The sequence below is a fragment of the Eptatretus burgeri genome, chromosome 4 (assembly GCF_056783735.1).
Source record: "Eptatretus burgeri isolate ZD-2024b chromosome 4, Ebu_testis_v1, whole genome shotgun sequence".
NCBI lineage: Eukaryota > Metazoa > Chordata > Myxini > Myxiniformes > Myxinidae > Eptatretus > Eptatretus burgeri.
In genome coordinates this window covers 136,208,101-136,234,112 of record NC_140964.1, presented here as the reverse complement: position 1 = coordinate 136,234,112, position 26,012 = coordinate 136,208,101, and the positions used below count along the sequence as shown (strand labels likewise).

Here is a 26,012-nt window from a genome sequence, read left to right as displayed (position 1 = left end):
AGCAAGGAGTGGATAATTCCAGCCCTGCTACTTTCAATGACTGTCCTTGTGCCTTATTGATGGACATCGCAAAGCATAATCAGTTGATATGCATTACTCTGATCCTGCACCAGAAGCGGCTCATTGTCAGAAACAAACTTTGCGAGAGTATCTGTGTTGTAGTTTGTTTCACGGACCATTCCCTACTGATGGTTACGCTTTCAGACCTATTAGAAGAGGGAAGTCCCCACTTAGTTATATCTTTCCCGCTCATGTATAATACCAAATCTTCAATGTATATCAGAGCCTCATTGAACATATCTGGTGTGTACTGGATGTCCTCTTGGAGATGTTCTCTTTGGACTCTGTTTTTTACATCCTCAGACAGGGCCTCTTTGTGAATGTCCCATAGGCTCTTGGGATCTGCCATCTCACACGCAGTTATCATAATAGCAAATAGATACCTCATGGTCGATGGGGATTGAGAAACAGTTGCCTCTTCAAGCGTGGCGTTCCAATGGGCATCGTCTTCTCGGAGTCCGAGGAGATTGCAAGCCTCACGGAATGTGCTGCAAATTTGCCCGTCCACTGTTATTAGGTCTATGAAACTCACTGGACCTCGTTTCACATGCAGGAGGAGGCGGACGCAGAAACACTCAAAATTATTGGGATGTACTGTGTACACTCGCCCCAATGCGTCAGATTTGTAAATACCGGGATATCCTGGAACTTCTGAACCTTGCTTCCTCCTGTTCCAACGTCTCTGACTCGAGTTCCAAGTGAAATACGTTGGCACCTGAGCATACAGTAGAGTTCGAGCAAAGTCATCAATTTCGCATAGTTTGAAAAATGCCAGTAAGTTAGAAATTGGAGGTTCTTCCGTCGTAAGTCGATGACTACCTGTATGTACAATAAAATATGACTTGTGTTAATCATGCATTAAAAGAGGCGTTTGTTGATGTGAATAGGGCCAATGATAAGTGTGTCGAATGCATAAGTCATAATTCGGAATTAACTGTAGCACTATTTTTTTCATTCTATTGCAAATGGCATTGGCCCCATGTCAATCGGCTGAACTTGAAAAATTAACGTTACGAAAAGTGTGTCGAATGCATAAGTCATAATTCGGAAACCGGGAAGTCGGAAGTCATTATCTTCAATTGACTGTAGCATTATTTTTTCATTCTATCGCAAATGGCGTTGGTCCCATGTCAATCGGCTGAACTTGAAAAATTAACGTTACGAAATCAGGTGATGACGTCATAATTCGCAAACAGGAAGTCGGAAGTACAATTCTTTTACATCGGGACACTCCCGGGTACATGTTCTGTCAGCCTGTGAAGTTTGGTGAGGATCAGGCCAGTACTTTTCGCGTGCATCGGTCACAGACAAACATACACACAGACACACAGACAGACACACTTTCAACTTTATTCATATATTTAGGTTACATTCCATTGGGGAAGTTCATGAAGCAACCACAATGTCCGTGGCACTACAAGTCTGGCTAAACACTCGATGATAATAATAATAATAATAATAATAATAATAATAATAATAATAATGATTAATGTGAATGTTTGATGCTCCATCGACAGAGGCCCGAGTACTGGTGCTTGAAGGCTTGGTGGAGCAGGAAGTTGAAGAGCATGGCAATGCCATCTTAAGGTGTCAGCTTTCCAGGGCTGCCGAAAGTGTGGCTTGGAGAAAAGGAAGGGAACTTCTTCACCCATGCAGCAAATATGACATGACAATAGAGGGCAATGAGGCAAGACTTGTCATCCATGAACTGCAGCCTGAAGACACAGGAGTCTACCATTGTGAGACAGGAGATGATGACACCTCAGCCTCACTCACTGTGAAAGGTAAGATAATGCTACTCGTGTTTCATCGTTACCAATAATGGAACTGGGATGCCAATTATTTCAAAGATTCCGATGGAAAATCCAAATATGCTGAAAGCAAGGCCCTCAAAACCATCGGCGTCTGCAATGACGCAGCTGAGAGTCTCGGCCTGTAATTTTAACACCACACACGGGTTTCTATTTTATTTTATTCCATTAATTATTTTATTCTGCTTGTGTTTCTTTGTCGACGGCTTGCAACCACCATGTTTATTAATATTTAATTTTTGCATGGTTTAACATTTGTTTTGCCCTGCCGTTGCGCGAACTTTGTACACTCGGCAGACTGTCCTTCGTTTGCTTCGCAGGGAAGGTGATGAATCGGAGAACTTGAAGTGGTTATCCTATCTGCTATGTACTTTATAGAAATGAAGTTTCTCTTTGGTTGGGAGCAAAAAATGTATTTTTTGATAATATCCATCAATTATCGTCTATATATTACTAAAACTCATTTTGCATGTATGTATGTATGTTCCCGAAATACAGCCAAAATGGTACACGATAGCACAAAAAAATTTGGGCCACCTTACTTACCATTCTCCTGCAGTGTGCAGTATCAAGTTTCGTTCAAATCGGGAAACAAAAACAAAAAAATTAAAAAATTAATTCCCGATTCAGTCAAGTACTCTTCGGGAGAATTTGATCAATGTAAACAACCTCAGCGGTATATTTCGCTGGAGCTATCTTTTTTTTCTTTTCTTTTTTTTACATGATTTTTTTTCATCAACCGCTTTCACAACAGGAACCCAACGGGTTCACGGGTCGTCTCGTAATTAATAAAAGCGCACTATCCCAAAACACTCCCTTCCTTGATTATTATCAATATGTAAATGGCCCATCAAAGTTTTAGTAAATTTTTAACATATCATACGTGAATGAACATGGAGCTTGGTGTTGGCGCAGTGGTTAGGGCAGCGGCTTGGGATCCAAAAGGTCCTGAGTTCGAGCCCCGTTGGGCCACTGAATTAATACACCAGGGGGTTGACTCAGCCTGTCATCCTTCCGAGGTCGGCGAAATGAGTACCAGTGTACTGGGCCGGTGTATACCCCGGTTAAAATAGGTGTACCATATCCCTGTGTGTCGTAAGAGGCGACCAGGGTTGCATCAGGAAGGGCATCCGGCGTAAAACATGTGCCAAATCACTATGCGGATCATACGGATGATCCGCTGTGGCGACCCCTAACGGGAGCAGCCGAAAGAAGAAGAAGAAGATGTGAATGAACATCAGGTAAGAGGGGAAGGAGATCAGACAGGGAAAAAGGTTTGAGCATCTGGGAGGAACCATGACCTGGGATGGTAAATACAAGGCAGAGGAGCGAAGGAGGATAGTCAGGTGGGTGCGAATGCATGGAGGAGGGTGGAGGGAGTAATGAGGGACAGAAAGATAGCAAAGAAAATTTAAAAGGAAAGGTTCTGATGTCGTGTGTAATGCCGGCTTACCTTTACAGTCTGGAGACTGTGGCACTGATAGAGAGACAACGACAGAGGCTGCAGATTTGTGAGAACAACTGGGTCAGGAGGATTGCGGGAGTGAAGAGGGTGGATAGGAGGAGGATGGGTGAACTGAAGGAGTAGATTGGTGTGCAGATGAGTTTGACGGGGAGATTGGTGAAGTGCTGGACACTTGGTGTGGATGGGGGAAGAGAGCGGATAGGTTGAGGGAGCTAGTCAGGAGAAAAAGAGGTCCACCACGGTCGAGATGGGAAGATTGTGTGAGGAGAGATATCCCTAAGGTTGGAGTGGTTGGAGAGTGGAGAGAGTTGGCTGAGGACAGAGGGAAGTAGAGGAGTATCGTGGCCGAAGCAGGGCAGAAGCTTGGTGCCATCGGACCTCACCACTTATTAAAGGAAGAGGAAAAGGAGAACAGAGGATGACCCTTTAATTATATGAAAGGGAGAAGAATCTGGTGGTGATGAATGAGAGGCAGTCATGGTGTACTTGGGGTGTTGCGTGTTCATTCTGACACATGTGGAGTTCATTGAACCGATCAAAGCCGGGCACTAAATTCTCATTGAAATCGCTTTCCCGTGGTGCTTTGATGTGCAAAACCGCTTTTAGCTTTCTTTATTTCTGTAACCAATCCCCACTCTGCAGAGCCGCCTGTGCTGATCACACGACACCTGAAAGACCAGAAAGCTGAGGAGTTTGAAGAGTTAACACTCAGCTGCAACCTGTCAAAGGCTGGAAGGGAAGTCGTTTGGCGAAAGGATGGGGTTCCACTCGAGGGTGGAACGAAGTTCGAGTTGCGTACCGAAGGAGTCGTCGCCAAGCTGATTATCCACGACCTACGGTTGGAGGATGCTGGATCATACCTGTGTGACACAGGGGATGATCAGAGCACCTCGAAGCTGGATGTACAAGGTATGCTGGACGTTTCACAAGAGGCAGGGGGAACAGCTTGGTCGGGGGAAGCTTGGCCCAAGTCTTTTACGAACCAGCTGGCCAGGCCTGGCGGTCGACTCAGATTTGGGCAGGAATTTGGATTTTTGCCATGGTACCGGCTAAACCTTGCCTGCTCTTTGCGAAGGGCACCGTGGGATCTTTAACGTCCACCAACTTGTGCCAGCAGATGGGATGCCCAGTTTAACGTCCATCCGAGGGACGGCGCACATTAATGAATCATTCTGCCTGTGAAACACCAGGATGACAGTTCATAGCTGGGTCGGGATTTGAAACCAGGCCAGACAGCTTAGAGGTGAGTGTGCCTACCTCTAGGTTATCATGCCAGCCCCTTTGTTGTTATTATTATTGTAATTATGCCTTTATCAGCAGATTGAATTGACCGATTAATTTGTGGTTATAATAATTTTGACGAAAAGTCTTGACTTGGACAACATAGAGGATGGAGTCAGGATTGGAGGAAGATGTATCACCAATCTGAGGATGGTGACGATACCGCTCTGTTGGCAGAAAGTAAAGAGGAATTGATGAAACTGCTGCAGACAGTGAAGTAGGAAAGTGAAAATGCTGGTCTCTATTTGGTTTCCAGCCATCAGGTATTTGGAAACTTTGGTTTCCAGCCATCAGGAGCTCATTTCCTCGACTTTGATTCCATACGCCTTGGGAGTGACGAACGCTCTGAAGGTTTGTTCCAGCGACTCACTGCATTCATCGATGATAGCCTGGGAAGAACAGATATCCCAATAACCCATCATGGTGACTCTTGAATGGAAGAATGACCTGGATTGTAATAATGTTGAAGGTCCAGGTGAAGAGATGTGTGAAGAAGTCGTTCGATTGTTATGGATTTGCCGAGGAGTAGATTATATAGGGAGTTCTTACAATCAGCTTCACTGATAATGATCCTGAAGCCACCACCTTGTGAATAACTCCGCGGAACGACGGGTTGCTGAGCAACCACAGATGCCATCTGAGAAGTTTAATTTCAGTAGGGTCCAGCGTCCAAATCCCACTTTACCTTCCCAGCAAATTAAACATGACAGACGGGGAACTGAGTATGCTTCCCAATGCCTTACCGTAGGTGTATGCGTTCACCACCGACTACTCATTATGGAACAGTTTGCGAGAACTCCCTGCCTGCAGCACACTATATCTACCCAATATAAGCTGACAACTGAACAGTTTGAAAGGGATTATATTTTCAGCAAAGCAAGTATTTACATGTCAAGCAATGTCACAAATAGAAAAGCCTGATCCGCACACATCAGCCCCGAAATCAGCCAACTTAACACACATACACAGGTGCCACTCTCATTCCGGGAAAAAGAAAATAAGCAAGCGGGCGGTCAGAAAGTGATGGGGTGTGGGGTCGAACCTGCTTTTACCCGCACGTGAATCAATGTGTGTTTTGGGGGGTGGGGGGGCGGGGGAGAGGGGTTGTGATTTGGTTGCGTGGAAAGGTGCAGAGGGTGAATTTGAGGATGTCAGATAAAAGTGTGAGCTGTATAAATTTCAGGGCCATGAAAAGGAGCATTGGCACTTTTGTTGATAACTCCGTGTCCAAAGAGACCGAGGGAGAGAAAGACTGAGAAGGAAGAAAGTCTGTAAGGATCGGTGTGTAAAGCGACCAAGTTGACCTATCATGGAACGGTCTTGACTGTGGGAGTCTCTGAAGTTTCAGGTAAGACGAGTATTTGCTCAACGAACCTCTGTCAATCCAGCAGAGATGAGCTACATGCATTGAGTTAAGTATACTTTTGATCTGGGAGGCGTTGTCATCACACCGATCTTTGTGACTAAACGTCTGATGAAACCGAGAATGTCAGAAGCTTTCCTGAAGGTGATGTCTTGTAAAATCACTCATCCCGCTTCGGCGTCGGTAGTCGGTAGATCCAATTGTTCTCAGGTGGCATCGACATAATGCTGAAGCTGTGATTGCACGTCACAGCTTCAGCATCATCTCAATGCCATCTTGTTATAACTTGACCCTGTCTCGTCCTTGGTTCCTGTGTTTCACCGAATGCTTGTGTTAATGTGCGGTTAATGTAAAAGCCAATCCCATTCAAGTTTTTATGCTGCGGGCATGCACGACACCCGATGATACCAGTCAAAAGAGTGCGGGGAATGAATCACACACATGCGAGAGGATGGAAACCTTTTGTGCACAGGAAAGAAGCCGGCCAAACAGTGAATCGATTTATTTTCACTGATGAAATTAATTTTCTTTTTAAATTGAGTTTGGTGTTTAGCTTGTGATTTGGATGCATTGTTCCTTTGGTCCATGAGTGGTATTGTTGCAGGGCCGGGTATCGGCTGCGAGCACGACCGTTATATGGAGCAGTAGAGTCGGCTCGACCGATCACCCGGAATTTAGATCGTACCTTTTCGGAAAACTCCGGAAAAGTAGGGGTCCCTTTCGGACTGTGAAGGGTCAATATTTCTCCCACGTGTTACAGGGTTATTTTCCAATTTTCAAAACACCTAGATTCCCACGTGGCGATTTACCGAGTCTCCACACCCTCGACGGCACCCTACGGAACGAGCCGCTCGGCGTACTCGAATTGTGTGCGACCCGAGCGGTTTGTCGCCGAGATCCGTCGGTCCAAATTTCCCGTTACAGCGGCAACAGCCTGGCTAATTTTCCAACACGCACTGTGTTAAACCAATCGAAGAAAGACAAAAAAACGAACTGATACATTTAACACATGGGTATGTTTATTTCCAATAATAATTGGGGAACGAGGGAAGCACGCAAGAGTAGAGTTAAACTGATTAAAAGAAATGCACGTAAGTACAGCACGGCACTTATACAATTTCCGACTGAATTGACTGGCGCCACAAACACACATACGCACACACCCAAAATAATCGGACCAAAATGGTCTTTATTGAGGCCTGTATCGGACCTGTCCGCCTCGTGTGGTCTTCAAGGACCAGGTCCCCGGGGCAGAACTGGACCCCCAGCACGATCCAGACGATCCAGACGCCCTCACGACCGGGCTCCAGGTGAACAGAAGTCGGTAGGGTGAAGGCTGGCAGGAGAAGACGCTCCGTTGCACTGACCACTCCGTGCGCAGACGCTTTCGCACTCTCCCACCTGGCGCGCAGATGCTCACTTCCTTGCCAGAACTCTCAGAACACGTGCGCACTTATTGCCAGAACCAGAACCCCTCGTGCGTGCAGACCGCGCCGATAATTATACCCCCCCCCTCTTCAAAGGGGGGCGCCTCCTTGCGACCCTCCCTCTCTCACTGGCTGGTTTTGGTGTGCAAATCGCTCTTCGTCTCTCTTGCTGGCCAGTTTTGGCGCGCAAATCGCTCTTTGTCTCTCTCACTGGACAAAATTGGCGGCAAGCTCCTTGATTGGCCCGGGGGCGTGATGACGTCATGCGATCTGAGGTGAAGGAAATCTCCGCCCCCGTACGTGATTGAACACATGCAGCAGAGCGAGGGAACAGAGCAAGCGAGCAATGGCGTCGAGTAGAGCGAGGGGAAGATGACGCTGGCGTTGATGGTGGTGTAAAAATAAACGAAAAGAAAACGTGACTATTAAAACAACTTCACAGCGCAGGAACATTTAATTACCCATTAGACTGGGGTCGGGACCCTAACTGGCAACATGTACTTACCGATAAAACTGATCTCTCGGACCTGTATGTTGAGTGCAGTAAACTTCCAAATCCGTAACAGTATTTTGCATTTACGGGTTTTTCGGTCCTCTCTCTGTGTGTATTCATATCATGTTCCCTTTTCGGACCTGGTGTTTCCTGTCTGTGCCACGAGTCACTTGGTGACTTGAACTTAAATTCCAGCTTCGATCAGTATTTGATGACATCAATCAATGAAATACCGTAGTATTTTATATGCTGACATCGCCCGTGTGTGTGTCGATGGGTGGGGAATGTGATTACTCAGTACTTGCGTGCGAGTTCTGATATGGATCGACATTTGCTCGGGCGTAGCCAGGCTGAGGCAGACGAGGTAGTTGCCTCGTCGCTCATTTCCTGAAATATGATCTGGCCTGAGCCCTCTGGCCATCTGAGCTCGCTGGGGAGTAAACTATCAAAGCTACCCGGCAGTGCTCTGAATACTCTTATCTCCACTCCCATCACAATACCTAAATAGGACAATACCCCCCCCCCCCCCCCACGACAGTGACTGAACAACCCTCCTCCTAGTCCACTAATCTCATGAGGCACCAGCTCGTGCACTTGGCTCTGTCATTGCGATTGAATGATGACAGAACATGTGGGGTCGGGCATGGTGAGGGTGTGGGGTGGGTTTACCATGGGGGCTAAAATGTTTTGACACAAACAAAATTTACTGTTTGACTGTATGGATATATATATATATATATATATATATATATATATATATATATATATATATATATATATATATATATTTTTTTTCATGATTAATGTGGTTGAAATGAACATTAAGATTTTAAAATTTTGAGCATTGAAATTAGCCAAGAATAAGTTTCTGGGCATCAAAAATGCATTGGCTTCTGGGGGCCGCTCAAGGCCCCCAGACCCCTCGCCGTAATGTCTTCGCACTGTTGGCGCTCGCAACGCTGCGCTACGCGCACCGTCACGTCGACCAAGTTCACCTCTTTTCGCCTCATCACTTTTGGACCTCTGGCTACGTCCTTGATTTGTACTACAGTGCTGTTTTGCTTCAAGTTCTCTTCTAAAGGAGCCTCTTTGCTCATCCATTGTGGAATTTCCCAGCAAGAAAAGTTTATTCAGTCATTGTTCATCAGAGATGAATGTGTCATTAGAATGCGAGTGGTCCTCAAAAGGCGGACTGTGGTCCTCATCAGGACCGCAGCTGTCATCGTTCCAGATGTGAGCGAATCCGAATACCACGTGAAAAGGCCAACTTGATAAATGATAAACATCGGAAGAGATTAATGCAAGAGATGATGAACGTTTAGATTTCCAGTAGATCTATTTAACAAGGAAATCCGAAGCAGAAGGAGGTCATTCGGCCCATCATGCCTGTGCTATACCAACACCAGGGGTGTGTTCTGTGAGCAAGAAGCTTGCTATCGCTTGTCAAGCGGCTTACCCGATTCAAAGCACTCAAACAAGCACTCCAACGGAATTGAGTGCTCGGCACCGCTCAACAACATGGTGGTCTCCCTGGAAACAGTGCCAGCATGGTACTCGAGCAAATGCTGTCCAGATCGTCATCTTTACTTTTACTCGATCCTCTGTGTGAAAACTTCCCCAAATAAATTTATTGTGATCGCAGTGGGTGCAGAGTATGAGGAAGAAGGGAAGGAAGATAAATGGGGAAATCGGAAGGAGGATCCCCCTACCGAGCTTTTCTGTGGACCCTATCACTCTCCGTTGGGGTGGAGGTTGCTTGTTTGTCGATCTTGAAGAGTTAGGATGAAAAGTATAAGTAACAATAAAAGTATGAATGCACGATTACGTCTGGTTTTTGAACGTAATAATAAATTTTGGCACCAAGAAAAAGCCCAAAATTAAAAAGCACCCTTTTATATTAAGTTATTTCAAATATTGGATTAAGTGCTCAAAATGCACCACACACAGGAAAGGGTGCCTAGAATCATCAATTTGCAGGTGCTACACTTGCCCGGTCATCACTCACTATTGGCTTCGCGATTGTCACTTGTACTTTTCCCGAGCGATTAACGCCCAAGCTGGATGATGTAATTTTTACAAAACGGTTTATTTTTGCTGCCAGTTTGTGTTTTTTTTTTTAACCACTTATTTGCATCAACCGATAAGCACATTTCAGAAGGATTCTCCTTCTTCTTCGTTCATCTGTAGCAAAAGGCTGCGGTGTGGCATCATTGGCTGAGGGTGCGGCTGTGCCGCTGCCCATGGTTCTGTGCTTGCATAAAAATGATTTAATACTCCGTAAGATTTTGGTTTGTTTCAAATTTGTGGCTGCTTTTATGTTTTCTTTTCTTGTTTTTGTTTTTGTTTGTTTGTTTAGAAAGAATCGTGCGCTTGGTGGAATGCCTGGAGGATTGTGACGTGATAGAGGGCGATTCGGCCACGTTTGCGGTCAAACTCTCCCATGCAGGGATCTGGGACAGCGTGTGGTGGCTTGGAGAGACAAAGCTACAGAATAACAAGTTCAACGACATTGGTGGACAGAGTAGCCAAACCCAAACGTTGACACTTCATAAGCTTGAGCTGGAAGACAGCAACACCGTTCGATTTTGTTCACGAAATATCTCCTCCTCTGCGGTACTCACCGTAAAACGTAAGACCAACCGGCCTGCAGGGTTGTCAGGCTGCAAGTCACAGTCACCCTCCTCCCTCATTCCGTACACCTCTTAGCTGATGTAATTCCTTTGTTGTGAAGTTTTCTCCATATGCGCTGATCAACATCAGGGCTTGAAAGAATATCGTTATCATCAGTTTCAGCCACACTGGCTGCTCCGTTTGATTTATGAGGCTAAGTTCAAGTCTATGTTGTTTCGACCCCATTAAATTACAATTTTATTGCTTCTTCTTTTGTGTGGTGCACAATCCTTTCATTCACGACGATATTTGTTTTTAGCCAAATTACTCTCATCAGTTGATGCTGTTGATTTCACCCTGCAGCTGCACCTGTCGTCATCCTGAAGCCTCCAGATGATGTGCAGGCCCAAGAAGGTGGTTTTGCCACAATTTCCTGTGAGATCTCATGCCCCGGTGCATCAGTGTCGTGGCTAAAAGACGGCGAACTCCTCAGTTCGAGTGAGAAATTTGAGATGCAAAGCATCGGAGCACAGGCACTGCTTACCGTGAAAGAACTGGAGCCGCGCGATTCGGGCGAATACTTCTGCAATACGAGTGATGCCACGGCAGCAGCCAAACTACACGTTGAAGGTCTTGCATTTGCTTCAGTTCCTTGCACAGGGTCTCAAGTTGATACCTGCAAAGAGCATTTATTGCAACATGATTCACTCTGCACATGATAATGTTTGAGTGCAACTATCACCACTCTCCATCGACTAATAATGCCATTTCAGGATAAGACACCTTCAATAATGCCTGTAATTGTCAAAGTAGAAGACAATGTACCAGTTGATTCTGCTGTTTTTCTGGAGCAGGTAAACTTTTCAGGTACCAAGTCAGATATTTACCTCCGCCACCAAAGGTGGAAGGAGGTTATGTTTTCACCCGTCTCTGTCTGTTTGTCTGTCGATCACCTGCAGGCCACAGTTGATTTGCATATTGCGTCACTGTGTTGGGAAAACAACTATTTTTGAGATCAAAAGGTCAAATCAAGGTCAAACTTCTAAAATCATCAATTTTCAACTGCAAATTCGTCAATTTACATCCTCTGAACTAGAAAGGTTGAACAGGATTTGCATAGTTCATCAATGAAATTGGGAAAGCAACTGTTTTTGAGGCCAAAGGTCGACGCAAGGTCAAACTTCTAAAATCATCAATTTCAATCTGAAAATTAAATCATTTTTAATCTCAATGAAATGGACAATTTGATGTAACCACGGAAACCTTTGGAGAGGGGGTGTTGGATTTTGCAAGTTTCGTGCTCTGCACGACGTCGTTTTGTTTGTTTGTTTGTTTGTTTGTTTGTCTGTTTGTGTGCAGGATATCTCAAAAAAGTTGTGGACGGATTCGGATGAAACTTGGTGGACACGTGTGTGTGTGTGACAGGGATGAATTCATTTGATTTTGGTGAAGATCCAAATCTGGATCCAGGCACAAGAATTATTTAATTTTCCAAGTGATTCTTCACCATTAAGAGATCGGGCCAAAAACTATAAATATATCATGGTATTTCAAAAAAGTTATGGGGTCCGATATGTTCAACTTGATCGGGCATTGCGTGGCGGAGGTATGTGCTCTACCGAGTGCCCTTCTTGTTAATTATTACACTACTTCAAGAAGCAATTACAACACAAAGCGGTCAAAGAAGATTTACCTGTGGCTTTATGGTGTTTGTGATTATGGCGAGCAATTTGGTGATTTTGTCGTACTTGGAGGTTTGTGAGATGGATCGAAACGAAGGCGATACCTCTCTTAGTTTTACAGATATACTTGCCTTGAACATTGCTTCCAGTTTTATGGATATTTATTGTTTTTTTTTTTGTTTTTTTTAATCACTGCAGCCCTACCGTGGTTGGTGCGGGAAGGTCTGGAAGACCAAGACATAGCAGAGGGTAGCGATTCCATTTTCAGCTGCCGCATGTCAAAAGCAGGTGCTACAGTCTCTTGGAGAAGAAATGGAGAACTCCTCACGACGGTGAATAGACACGAGATAACCCAAAAGGAAGATAGGGCCATGCTGTTGATCCGTAAAGTCAGGAAGGAGGACGGTGGCGAGTACGAGTGCAGCACAGGAGATGATCGGACAACAGCCAGACTCACTGTACACGGTGAGCACATTACGTCTTTAATATGTGTTTAGTCTTACAGAATGGCGCAGAGATGCTTCCGAATGACTAAATGTCTCCACTCGGTTCAAATGATGCATGGATGCTTCCTAAATGAGGCCTTCCGTGCATGTGCTGTGTGTGTGTTTACAGTGACTCTGTTGCTAGCATGGAATCTGTGATTCAAATTGCCTTTTAAACATGATTTTCATCATTTAGACAATAGAGTGGCAATTTCAAAATGGTTAATCATCATTGTTCTGGTCCCGAATGCAAATCAGACTCATGGAAATGTAGGAATATGATAAATATCTGTGGATTAGAGGAGTTGGCTTGGTAATATTTACTGTTAGTCCAAGCGAGTAGTTAATCCAGATTCACAGTCCATTAAACTGGCAGCAGTCTGTCAGGGGTTGGTTTGGCACCCCCCCCCATATACTCGGGCTTTACACCGCTTCACTTGGTCAGGAGTTTGCAGTATGAGCAGGTGCCCGTTCAGCAAGCTGAGAAAGTTCTCCAAGCCTTTCATTGTGCACAGGCACAGCCCTTTCTCTCGGGTACTTTTCCCAAGTATTTTTGACTTATTTTAGAGCTTTGTGAGCCATTTAAGGAAACAATCCTTATCCCGGACACACAATATACTTCATTTCGCCCAAACGCTGCTATTTACTGTGTGGTTCATCAGTGCCCAAGGTGAGATACTCTTCTAGTCTTGGGGGATTTGCATGCATCAACCAGGACTGATAGGGATGGTTATGGGACATGTGTTGGTCCTTGTGGGTCTGGAACTGTGAACCAGAATAGCACTAGGTTCCTTGACTTCACAATAAGTCATGGACTTAGGGTGGCTGGTTCATGGTTTCAGCGCCCACAAGCTCATCGCCGGACTTGGTATTCCAACGCTGGCGGTGTGGCAAAGGAGATTGACCATGTCCTCATTCATGGTCGCTGGAGGATGATCCAGAACTGCAGGGTCTACCGGAGTGCTCAGTTCCTCAATACTGATGACTGGCTTGTTGTTGCAACTCTGAAGTTGCAGCTTAAATCCTGGAGAATGGTACCATCCCAGCTTTGGCTGGATGTTGGCAAGCTCAAGGATGAGAGGGTAGCTGAGGAGTTTGCGAACAAGCTGAGTGGTGATTTGGGGGAACTGGGTGTTTGGGGGAATCCTGAAGAGTTGTGGAGTGCCTTCAAGACCATCATCCTTGATGTTGCCGGTGGATGTCTTGGAACTCACCGGAGGGCGAAGAATAAATTTGTCTCTCAAGGAACACTGGATACCATTGACCAGAGTGGCAGGGCCAGGCTGAATGGCAGAGCTGAGAGGTTCAGGGAGCTGAGGCGTAAAACCGAACGTGTGCTAAGGGTGGACAAGGAGGCCTATGTGCGAGGAATCTGTGAGGGGGTAGAGAATCACCTGTCCATAAGCGATTCTCCACTCGTCCCGCTTTCAGGGGAATTTGCTGTTGCAATCCTCCAAGTCTGCCCCTCGGTGTACTGCAATAAGATCAGAGAGTGGAAGGCTCTTGACAGAGGAGTCTGAAGTGAAGGCCCGCTGGGCCGGTTACTTTGAGCGGCTGTACCAGGCTGATCAACCAGCTGTCGAGTTGGATGTCAGGGATGTTACAATCCCTATTGCTCACCCTCCAATCAACTGTGGTCCACCTTCGTTGGTGGCAACACAGACTGTAGTGAACCGGTTTAAATGGGGGAAAGCTCCAGGGATCTGTGGCATTCATGATGAACTTCTCAAGGCTGGTGGAAATGCTGTACTCTTTGCAAGCAGTTTTGTGTTCTGCCTGGAACACAGGCATCATCCCAACTGACTGGAAGAGGGGCCTTGTTGTCCCTCTCTGGAAAGGGAAGGGTGACCGCCAGGACTGCAACAACGACCGAGGGGGGACGTTGCTCTAAGTGCTGGGCAAGGTCTTTGCTCGGATAATTCTTGATCGGGTTCGCCACCATCTCCTTGAGCACCAGCGTCCAGAGCAGTCAGGCTTTACACCAGAGGTGAACGAATGACCGTATCCTTGCTCTTTGGGTCCTCACCGAATACAGACGAGCATTTTGGCAGGAGCTGCATGCAGCCATTGTTGATCTCTGTAAAGCGTTCGATTCAGTGAATCAGGATGCCCTCTGGAGGATTCTTGGTCTTCCTGTGGTACCACCAAAACTGATCAATCTGGTACTGAGAGTGCTGTGAGAAGTGGTGGTACCATCTCTGACTTATTTCCAGTTGTTACTGGAGTTCATCAGGGGTGTGTACTGGCCCCCACAATTTTCAGCACTTGTACGGACTGGATTCTGCGGAGGATGTCGGAGAGATTAAGCTGCGGTGCATCATTTGGGAATGTCGACACCTATAACCTTGATTTCGCAGATAATGCAGTGATTTTTGCGGAGACTCCAGACATCCTTTTGGGGGCCCTCGAGGTGTTGAATGAGAAGTCTGAGACACTGGGATTACTGGTTTCCTGGGTCAAAACTAAGATCCAGGCTTTCAATGACATCTTGGATGCTGCTGTCTGGTCTGCATCTGTTTGTGGCGAGGATATTGAGGTTACGGAGAGATTCACTTACCTTGGCAGTGATATTCATGTCTCTGCTAGCTATGTGCCAGAGGTCAACAAACGTCTGGGTCGGGCCTGGAGAGCCATGAATTCACGGGATCATGGGGTGTGGCGCTGCCGGTACCTGTGCAGGAGGACTAAAGTTTGGCTCTTCAGGTCCTTGGTGCTTCCAGTCTTGCTTAATGGATGTGAGACTTAGATTCTGACCATGGATCTGAGCTGGCTACTTAATCCTTTGTTCCCAGGTCTCTTCGGAGAATCCTTGACTATCGCTGGTCGGATTTTGTGTCCAATGAGTGGTTACTGAGAGAGACTCAAATGAGATTTGTTACCTGCATGGTCCGTGAGTGTCAGCTGCAGCTGTATGGACATCTGGCTCGTTTTCCTGACGCTGATCCTGCTCACCAGATTCTCTCAACGAGGGAGCCTCGTGAGAGGTGGAGGCTAATGGGCCGACCATGTTCCTCGTGGTTGCAGCAGGTTGATCAGCATCTCGAGGAGATGGGGATGGGCCAGTCATCTGCCTGGGAGATGGCCAGACGGAGGCCCCTGGAGTACTGGCGGAAAGTGGACGCAGCGACACACTGCTCCGGCGCATGCTGTCATGCTTGACCTGACTCGCTGAATGGTGTCAGCGAGCCAGGTGGCTTTTTCTGAACAGTCCAATGGAAATGTTGTCATTCTTGTGAAAATAATTCGGTTTATTAAAGCTGAAAATCTAAATCCTTAATGGCCTTCAGCTCTGTTTGAATCTACAAACTCTTGAGATGCCAGCCCAGTGTCTTCACCACAAGGCCACCAATGTGCTCAAACTCTACTTGCACAAATATGATTTAAAATGCAAGAAATATGACGGGATTAGAAAGCTTTCGATAGAATCAACGGAGCTTTGATCTGACTGTGCCAGCTGTGATTGGAAGCAAAGAGAAGTTGGCATTTTGGGCGTTAAGCCTCGTTGGAGCGAACTCATGGGACGAGATGGAGAGTAGGATTGATGCAAGTTTGTTCTGACTCAGAGGTGTGTGTGCATCAGAGCTCGGTCAGTATCAGGGGGCACGTGGGGTGGGAATCGATCATTTTTACTCACGAAAAGGAGGATCAGATCAAGGTCCATGAGTCATGTGAAAGTCATCTCAAACTGGCAGGAAAAAATGGGCAGTAATAAGGAAAGAAGCACAGGTTCAGGAGAAAAGGAAGATAAATCAGATTATAAATTAATGAATAAAATATAATTAAACAACCATAAAGGAAAGGATAGATTTTTTTTTTTTTAAAGATGGAAAAATGGAGATAAAGTGAAGAGGTGATTGCAGAGAACAAAGAAGAGAGGTAAGGGAGATAAAATTAAATTAAATTAAAGAGTAAGAATGGATTCAAATGAAATGTTGTAAATATAGTCAAGAGTATCGGTTTTGCAAACTTCTTTTGAATGGGAGTCATGTCAGCAGACTTCCAGGCGGTGCTTTCTCTCCGTTTTTGGATGTGAAAGGCGCGCCATCAAGAAGGCAGTGTGCACAGGAAGCGAAGTTGGGGGGCGAGGGGGACAGAATACACATCATTTGGAGGGAAACACTGAGTTGAGATATTGTCTTGTTAGTCCCCGTTGGACTTAGTCCGAAACAGGGGCTTTCTGAATTGGAACTCGTCCGTGTGTGCGTGCGTCTGTCCGTAGCCATATCTCGGGCATGCTTGGACCAATTTTGTTCAAACTTGGCACAAAGACAAAACATGATAGTGTACATAAGCACATCATTTTGCTTTGAGATCAGATCTCAGCTGGCCAACTGGCGGCCATTTTAGTTGTAAAAACCTGATGTTGAACACGTCCTCCACCATTTCTCGGACTTGCATTTACCGATCTAGTTAAATGTTATGCTGTTGGTGTAATTCAGTACGTTTCCCCCTAAAATATATGAACATTGAATCCCTTCTGTGCGAAATTTGCATTCCCAATTGAAAACATCATACATCTCACTTGACCAACTATCTTGCACAATGTAACTACATGACGCACGTCATGAATATTCATGACCGATAGCCCAATCTTATGCAATCTTCCATGTCACATGACCACTTAAATCAGTTGTGCATGCACATAAGTCTTGTAAATATGGGCTCGCCCTTTAACTCCATCCAGCAAAATGAATAAAACCATGGGGGGCTATGACATTTCATGTCTTTTTCTCCTTGTTTTGAGTGGATTCTGATGTGAGGCCATTTGAGGTGTGGGAGAGCTATTAGCTGAAGCATCCACCAGACACGACTGAGGAGGGAAACTCATTGGACAGTTCGGCATTGACGTGTTCGTCATTTGTATGCAGCACAAGGCTGCGGAGTAACATCATTGGCTGAGGATGCCGCTGATGCAATGCGTTATGCTGTTTATGGCAGGAATTTGGAACTTGGCCATGGTGCCAGCGATAGCTCGCCTACTCTTTGGGATATTTAACACTCACTAACGAATGTTGGCAAATGGGACGCCCGTTTAACGTCCATCCAAGGAACGGCACACACATTGATGAATCGTCCTTCCTGTGAAACACTGAGATGACAGTTTTTGCTGGGACGGGATTCAAACCCAGGCAACACAGCTAAGAGTCGAGTGTGCTTACCTCCAGGTCATCCTGTCAGCCCAAGTGTTGATGTTGACAAGATGTTGTTTTTTGACTTTCCTCTGGTTTAACACACACTTATTATAAACCTTCCCAAGTGACCAAAAGTTGTCTTCCTTCAGTGTATTGTGTACAGATTTTTAAAACCTCAACTCACAAGGATGGAATATTTCATCATCTCTGCAGATGCCCCACTGCTGATTCTTAAAGGCCTGGAAAAGCAGGAAGCCCTTGAGCAATGCAGTGCCAGCTTTATCTGTCATCTCTCCAGAACTGCAAAGAGCGTGACCTGGACCAAAGATGGCTGTTCCTTACAGCCAAGCAACAAGTATGAGATGGCCATTGATGGAGATCAGGCCAAGTTGATAATCTGTGATCTGAAGCTTGGGGACTCTGGCATTTACTGCTGTGACACTGGAGATGACAAGTCATCAGCGACACTCACCGTGCGGGGTAATTCTATCAGTCGGGGTTGTGCTGCTTCATTATAATGTTTAGATGTCAGAGAGGTGCAGTCTCCTTCAGTATCGATAACCTGGTCACGTCATTCATGTAACAAATCCCTCATTCGTAAAGTTTGGTAGTTTGAGGCTTACACTACAGTTGTTTACTTAGAATACCTAGATACCAAGTCATAGTTATGACTGTAGCAGCATAATGTTATCAGTTATCAGGTGGACATCATATAGAAAAAATTTAAAAATCATAATCGTCATTTCTTGTTCCACACCTCCTGAGCAAATAGATATTTCACCATTAATCAATTGTGAATTTTATCACGTGATTACATCTTTACTTAAGGCCTGGCCGTTTGGTTGACGTCGTGGCTCTATCGAACAGAGCAGAAACTTGTAGTTTGGCCAGGTTTCAGGCACATAATGACCTGCACTTTCGCAAAAGTGCCATTAACATCCACAAGTGAATGTTGGCAAACAAGACAACCGGGACATGGCTCGCTGACGCAACACCCTGCCGTAAAAGCACCAAGATAACCGTTTATGGCGAGGTGGAGAATCTCACCGAGACTCCGAGGCGACGAGGCTCAAAGGATCTCGATGTCACCGAGAGCACACAGTACCTCTTAGCTGGTCTTCCATAAGTTCAACCACATTGGCTTGGTTTGTGCGAGTGAAGTACCCACATTTAGAAACGTCATCAAACGAAATTCCAGTTTTTTTTTTTGTTTTTTTTTTTGTTTTTTTTTTGTGTCTTCACGAAATGAGTTGAAAAGTGTATTCTGAACAAGAACGAAGAGTGCAAAGTCTGTGGATTATGAAGTTCACAAGCAACGAACTTTTCCTGTCTTTGCACACAAGTTTGTACCGGAGATTCATTTCTTCAAACGTTGCACAAAACAACACAAAACTATAGAGAGCATCTCAAAATGCAAAGCCCGTCCGCGTCCACTTTGCACTCGAACGACTCTTGACGAAAACAAGAGTTAAAAAAAAAAATGATACATTTTATTAATTTGTGTTCTCCACAATCTCATAATAAAGGTTCGTTGAAGATTTCATGACAAAAGCTCAATTGGTTAAAAAAAAAAGTTACGGCCTGGACAAACACACTGAATCTCAATGGTAAACAAGGATTTAAATTAAAAAAAAACATTTATGTCTGGTCTACCACTTCACCGATGATGTCATCCTTACAATCCGATATTCCCCATTGGGAGTCGAACGAGACGTGCCGACTTTCAGATTTTTTTTTTTTTCTGATCAGCGGTTTCAGAGATATAATGCTTTAATTTTTGAGCGTTTAATCCAAGATGGCCGCCACACCACGTGACCGATGATGTCACGATTATGATTGACGTATTCTCCATGACGGGGGTGGGTGAGATGGCTCCTACCCTGACAATTTTGTGTCAATTGGACAAGGGGTTGCTGAGGAACAAAAATGTGTATATATATATATATATATATATTGAGCAAAAAAAGGGTCGAACAACAATAATAATAATTAACTAGAACTGCCACTTTATAACTGCTGGCAGTGATGACCGGGTACCCAGTCCGTCCGCCTTTGACACAACTGACACAACGTGAGACTTAAATCATAGTCGCAAAGTTTCGCATTTATCGGATAAGCGGTGCCAGAGAAAACATTATTTAATGGTGATACAACCACAGGCCTGCTTCGAGACGGCGCGGAACAGACGAGTTACGAACCGGGCAGCACAAAGCGTTCAATTTCCTTATTACTGGCGAACAGATTCAAATAATTAAATAATTCTGGCTGCCAAACCGCATGACCGATCAGGTTGAAATTTTAAACGTTTGTTTCGCATGTCGGCTAAATTACAAATGTGAAGTTTCGTATATATAGAAGCAGTGGTTCCAGAGTAAACATTAATTAATATTTATCCTTCAATCCAAGATGGCGGCCAAACCATGTGACTTATGACGTCATAATTTTCAACACATGTGCAAACACGAATGTAGACGATAAGCGCAAATTTTCGCTTCGCTAGGTTAAGCAGTTCCAGAGAAAACATTATTTAATATTTTTCTTAAAACCAACATGGCTGCCAAACCCTGGGCCCGATCGCGTTGAAATTTCAAACCCTCATTCCGCATCAGCGTTCCACCAAAAACTTGATGTTTCACATTTATTGATGCAGTAGTTCCAGAGTAAACATTAATTAATATTTTTCCTTCAATCCACGATGGCTGCCAAACGTTGCGTCGTACCTCAAAAGGGGGTGAGAACTTTTTATTCGTCATGGAGAGGCGGTCATAGTGGTGGAGTTTCGCCTGGATCTGTTCAGTCCTTTCAGAGAAAAATACGTTTAAAGATATTATTTTTTAATCCAAGATGGCTGACGAACCATGTGACCTATGACATTACAAATTTAAATTCTGCTTCCAACTGGGTATTGGAACACGTTTCTGAAGTTTCGTGTTAATCGGTAAAGGTGCGTTTTTCTATCCAAGATGGCCGCCAAACCATGTGACGTGTGACATCATAATTTTTACCACGCATGCACAGACAAAGGTAGATGATAATTACAAATTTTCGATTCGTTTGGTTAAGCGGTTCCAGAGAAAACATTATTTAATATTTTTCTTAAATCCAAGATGGCGGCCAAACCATGCGACTTATCAATTTTAAATTAACAAACTTATATCGCCTTCCTGTCCTGAATATAGTTCTGAAATCTCCCCTTCATTGGGCCAACGCTTCTGGAGAAGAAGATGTTTGAAGGTTTTCGGGTTTTTTCAAGATGGCCGCCAAACCATGTGACCGATCAAGAACAAATTAACAAACTTGAGAAAGGACCTCATGGGGAATATATGTGTGAAGTTTCGTCTTAATCTGTCTTGCCCTTCTGGAGAAGAAGATTTTTAAAATTTATTCATTTTCAATCCAAGATGGCTGCCGAACCTTGTGACCTATGATATCATAAATTTAAATTCTGCTTTCCATCGTCGACCCGAACAAGTGTGTGAAGTTTCTTGAAAATCGGATAAGGTCTATTTTTCTATCCAAGATGGCCGCCAAACCATGTGACTTCTGAGGTAAAATTTTTTACCATGTATGCAGACTTGAGGGAGGAAGGCAATTGCAAATTTTCGCTTCGATGGCTTATGAAATACCAGAGAAAACATTATTTAATATTTTTCTTAAATCCAACATGGCGGCCAAACCATGTGACGTATCACTTCGAAATTAACAAACTTGCATCGCATACATGTCACGAATATAGTTGTGAAATCTCGCCTTCATGGGACCAGCGCTTCTGGAGAAGAAGATGTTTGAAGGTTTTAGTGTTTTTCAAGATGGCCGCCAAACCATGTGACGTATCAACAACAAATTAACAAACTTGAAAGAGAACATCAGGGGAATGTAGGTGTAAAGTTTCGCCTTAATCTGTCCAGCCCTTCTGGAGAAGAAGATTTTTTTTTTAATAAACACTAAAAAACAAGATGGCGGCCGAATTACGTCATCGATGACGTCAAGAAAAACATTTTCGTCAGTGATTTTAGGCGTAGATGATGCTCAGAATTTTTCAGATTTTTCCTATACGGCGTTCTACTTGACGAATTTTCACCGGTATATCGCTTCACCTATGACGTCATGAAAAATCACACGTGTTCCCCATAGGGAGCTTAGTAAAATGTATCAAGAGAAAAATTTTTCCATTGCACGGTTTCCGAGATACAGATGTCCAAAGTTTATCGTTTTTTTCAAGATGGCGCCCGCACCACATGACCAATGACGTCATAATTATAACGTGATTGTGCTATCAAAAAAGATACATACTGTAGTGAAAATTTTGTGTCGATCGGACTTAGTATCCCAGAGAAAATGATTTTTAAAGCGAAAAAGGGTGCAAAATGCCGGCGGAAAAAGAAAAATAATAATAAACAGAAGAAAAACAATAGGGTACCCTGTACTGACAGGGTACCCTAATAATGAAAATGATTTTAACAAAATTATTAATTTGTCCTCTTCATTGTTCACATCATAAGGCTTTGTTGAAAATTTGATGACAAAAGCTCAAATCGTTTAAAAAAAAAAGTTACGGACGAACAGACACACAGAAGTGATTGTGAAGCCCCATGTTCCGCGGCGTGGGGGACGGACGAACAAACATTCATTATGTCAATGGGCATCGAAAGTGTCAATCACATTGCCATTTAACAAGCAATTAACAAAAAAAAGAAGATTTTTTTTACATGATCTCAGGCCCATAGTGGACACACACACACACAGACAGACACGACACAGACAGACACGACACAGACACGACAAACAGCCACTGAGCTTGAGGGAAGTTCCGTCACTTCCAGGACACGATGGATACGTCACAACAATGGTGTCACCTTTCTCACTGCACTCAGCGGGGCATTGTCTGAGGAGGAATTTCCTCCTCCCCACGGATGCCAACCTACGAGGATTGTCCGTTCAATCCTTTTAAATACCGAGGGTCAAGCAAAGGAAGCAGCGCGCACCATTTTCAAGTCTTTGTTCTGATTCAGCCGGGATCTGAACCACCGACCTCGCAGACTCGGAGCAGATGCTCAAACCATTCCACCACCGAGTCTGGCAGCTCCTGTGACACGAGCTGTGCACATCACAATTGATGTAATATACAATGTAACGACAGTAAGTTCATAGGTCAGGTAATCTGAGACTGTTTTTGCTGTTCACATGCAGATTCTCTTTGTTCAGTATGTTTAACATATTTTTTTCCTTCCATACCCCCCAGAGCCTCCCATACTCATCGTCACACCTCTTAAAGATGTGGAGGTTCTCGCAGGTACAGTTCCTTTGTTTGTTTTTTTTTCCAGATGCTCCAAATATTATTCATCATTTGTGATAATATTGCGTGTTTGTGTGATTTTCCTCTCCAAGTCCTCTGCCACCTATGCTGGATCTTTATGTTGGAGTCAAATTACACAGTTTTGCACAGGTTAACAAGTTGGCTTCACACCTTTTGTGCCACTGCCCATGTGCAGGTGATTCGGCGATCTTCATGTGCGAGTTGTCACGTGCAGCATCGGATGCCCATTGGTGGTTGGGCAACATGCGTCTGCAGAACAATGATCTGAACGAGATATCAACCCAGAGCGAAGGGCGTATTCACGTTCTCACGTTGTGCGGACTCACGCCGGACGAGTGTGGCCTCGTCGCTTTCCACGTAGACGTAGCTTCCAGCAAGGCCAAGCTCACCGTTCTGCGTACGTCTAATGATTCATGCCTCTGGTTGTCGGATTATCATTATCATAACCCAGGAGTCGCCAGATCTAAAGCGAGATAGATTGGGATCGTTCATGGTCAACCTGCACCGATTCACCTCCATTAAAAAAAAAAAAAAAGTTGGGCAACACGTAAGCACTTCTAAGTGAGAGACATTTCCTGTAAATTTCAACTGCTTTGACTTTTTTTTTATTTTTTTTTTGTTCACAAGAAATTTCATCACATGATGGTATCTCCAATCACATGACGTCGTTCTTTGCAATCTTGGGAACACCCAGATTGCTTTGTGCAGCGCAGGCGTCTCTTCACACAGGAGATGCAAGATGTTTTCCCCACCAACCCACAACCATGTCTGTGATCTGTCATCTCGAAGGTGCAGGTTCACTGTTGGTATTCATTTGGGTGCGTGGTTCCAATTCTAAACCTTTCGCCCCTTAATTTTGTTCCAAGGTAGACAAAAACATCTCATGTCAAAGTTCATCCATTTTTGAGGTTGCTCAATCAGGCTGAACTTCTGGACTGCAGTGGCTTGGTACCGGTGGCCGAGCGTGGTTACGCACTTTCACATCGATAGTTTCCTTTTCGCTCTTGGGGAAGCAGCTTCTTTGGTCTTGCACATCTTGAAGGAGGAATTGTTTCTGTTCTTTCTTTGTCACAATGGCATTATACTCCTCAGTTGTGACCACACACCTTTGAACGGAGTCATTTACCACTGTCACGTGTTCAAATGTTCACTGTCGTGCCTACCTTTATTTATTGATTTGTATGCAGCCTGTGGCTACTTGGCTGCATCATTTTCTGGCGGTGCGGCTGTGCCGCTGATGCAGTGCCCCTGTTTTCAGTAAGCTGGTACTCGTTTTGCCGACCTCGGAAGGATGACAGGCTGAGTCAACCAGCCTGGTGCTAATTCGACGTATATACAGGGGCTTGAACTCAAGACCCGAAGATCTTAAGCCAGCCACCTTAATAAGGTAACACCAGGTTTAATGCCAACCTGTAATCCTCTCTGAGCTCCCATGACTCGGGGGTCAGAATCCAGAAAACCAGCTGTAATGTTGAGGCACGTATGGAGTGCAATGTGGAGGAGGCCAATGGACCAACCACGTGCCTTGCGGTTGCAGCAGGTTGATCGGCATTTTGAAGAAGATGGGGATGGGCCAGCCATCTGCCTGGGGGATGGCCAGATATGAAGGCCCCTGGAGTACCGGCTGAAAGTGGACGCGGCGACATGCTGCTCCGGCGCATGCTCCCATACCCGACCTGACATAAAGAGGTCCATTGTGTTCTTTGTAACAAAATCTTGAATCGACGTGTCCTCAGAGATGTTCCTGCTATTCACCCAGATGCACTTTGGAGGTTTATCCATGCCTTCCTTTCAATGTCGCGCCTTTACCACTGTTCGTTTTGACTCTTTGGATGCATCTGAATCAAAGAATACCAATAAAAACGAGTTCCTCAGTGAGATCACAAAGATGTTTGAAATTTTAGAACAGGCAGATTTTCAAAAGGGTGTAATCACCTTTTCTCATACTTATCAATACGTTGGCAGAGGGTAAGGTCATTGCAAGAAGCAGAAATGGTTCGAGCAGCTGTTTGAACCATGGCCTACAGTTCTGCCCCGCTGTTTCAAGCAACAAGTCAACGATGCAGATGCCTCAGAGTCCGCTTTCCTCACTCCCAATTTGCTTGGACTGTTGCTTAGACATCCAGACGTTGAGGGCATATGATGCCTTGGCCATCCATCTTGCATTGTGCTGGGCTGCAGTTGTTCTCGATCACGTCGGGGAGGAGCGATCTTACCAAGAAAGGTTTGCCATATTCGCAATATGCAGAAATGGTGCGAGCCGCAAGGTAAAACTTCAACTTCCTTGAGCAACCCCAAAATGGTCATCAACATGGATAAATCATGGTGTGAATTATTTCCTTGTATATTGGAACAAAATGAGGGGATGAGAGCGTTGGAAAATCTGGACTTCGAAAATAATGACCACATGAATATTCACGTTTGTAGCATAAATAGAAATCATGGGTGAGAAAGACCAACTGGAGGGATATGAACATGACACATTGAGAGTGTTTCTTAATACCAGGCGTTGTGTGAAGATCGGCAATTCAAGGTGGCTCCTTGAGCTGTTCACAATAAATGTTTCATTTTTAGTGGATCTTTATTCCCACAGGAAAGCCGGTACTGATCGCGCAACCTCTGGAAGACCGCATTGCTGAGGAGGGGGATGAGGTCGTCCTTGAGTGCCGGCTTTCCGAACCTGCTGAGGTCACTTGGACGAAGGATGGAGAAGTCATACAGCCCGTCGGGCGACTGGAACTTGGGCTGAACGGCTGCCTGGCTTCGCTGCGCATTCCACAAGCATTGCTCACGGACTCAGGAACTTACATCATCAAGACCGACGATGACTCATCCTCCCAGCAGCTCCAAATCTCAGGTCTTTAATTCAGACATCCTTTTTATTCT

The 26,012-nt window shown here is 44.8% G+C and overlaps 1 protein-coding gene across 1 annotated transcript in view; it reads left to right on the top strand.

Annotated features, from left to right (window-relative positions):
* The window catches only part of OBSCN (obscurin, cytoskeletal calmodulin and titin-interacting RhoGEF), a 498,370-nt gene that overhangs the window by 209,532 nt on the left and 262,826 nt on the right, over nt 1–26,012 (top strand). The window contains exons 40-48 of the mRNA XM_085876584.1: nt 1,578–1,844; nt 3,979–4,245; nt 10,257–10,529; nt 10,874–11,140; nt 12,391–12,657; nt 18,023–18,289; nt 23,052–23,102; nt 23,302–23,523; nt 25,720–25,983. Coding sequence (XP_085732710.1) covers nt 1,578–1,844; nt 3,979–4,245; nt 10,257–10,529; nt 10,874–11,140; nt 12,391–12,657; nt 18,023–18,289; nt 23,052–23,102; nt 23,302–23,523; nt 25,720–25,983 — 2,145 coding nt within the window. The remainder of the gene's footprint in view (nt 1–1,577; nt 1,845–3,978; nt 4,246–10,256; nt 10,530–10,873; nt 11,141–12,390; nt 12,658–18,022; nt 18,290–23,051; nt 23,103–23,301; nt 23,524–25,719; nt 25,984–26,012) is intronic.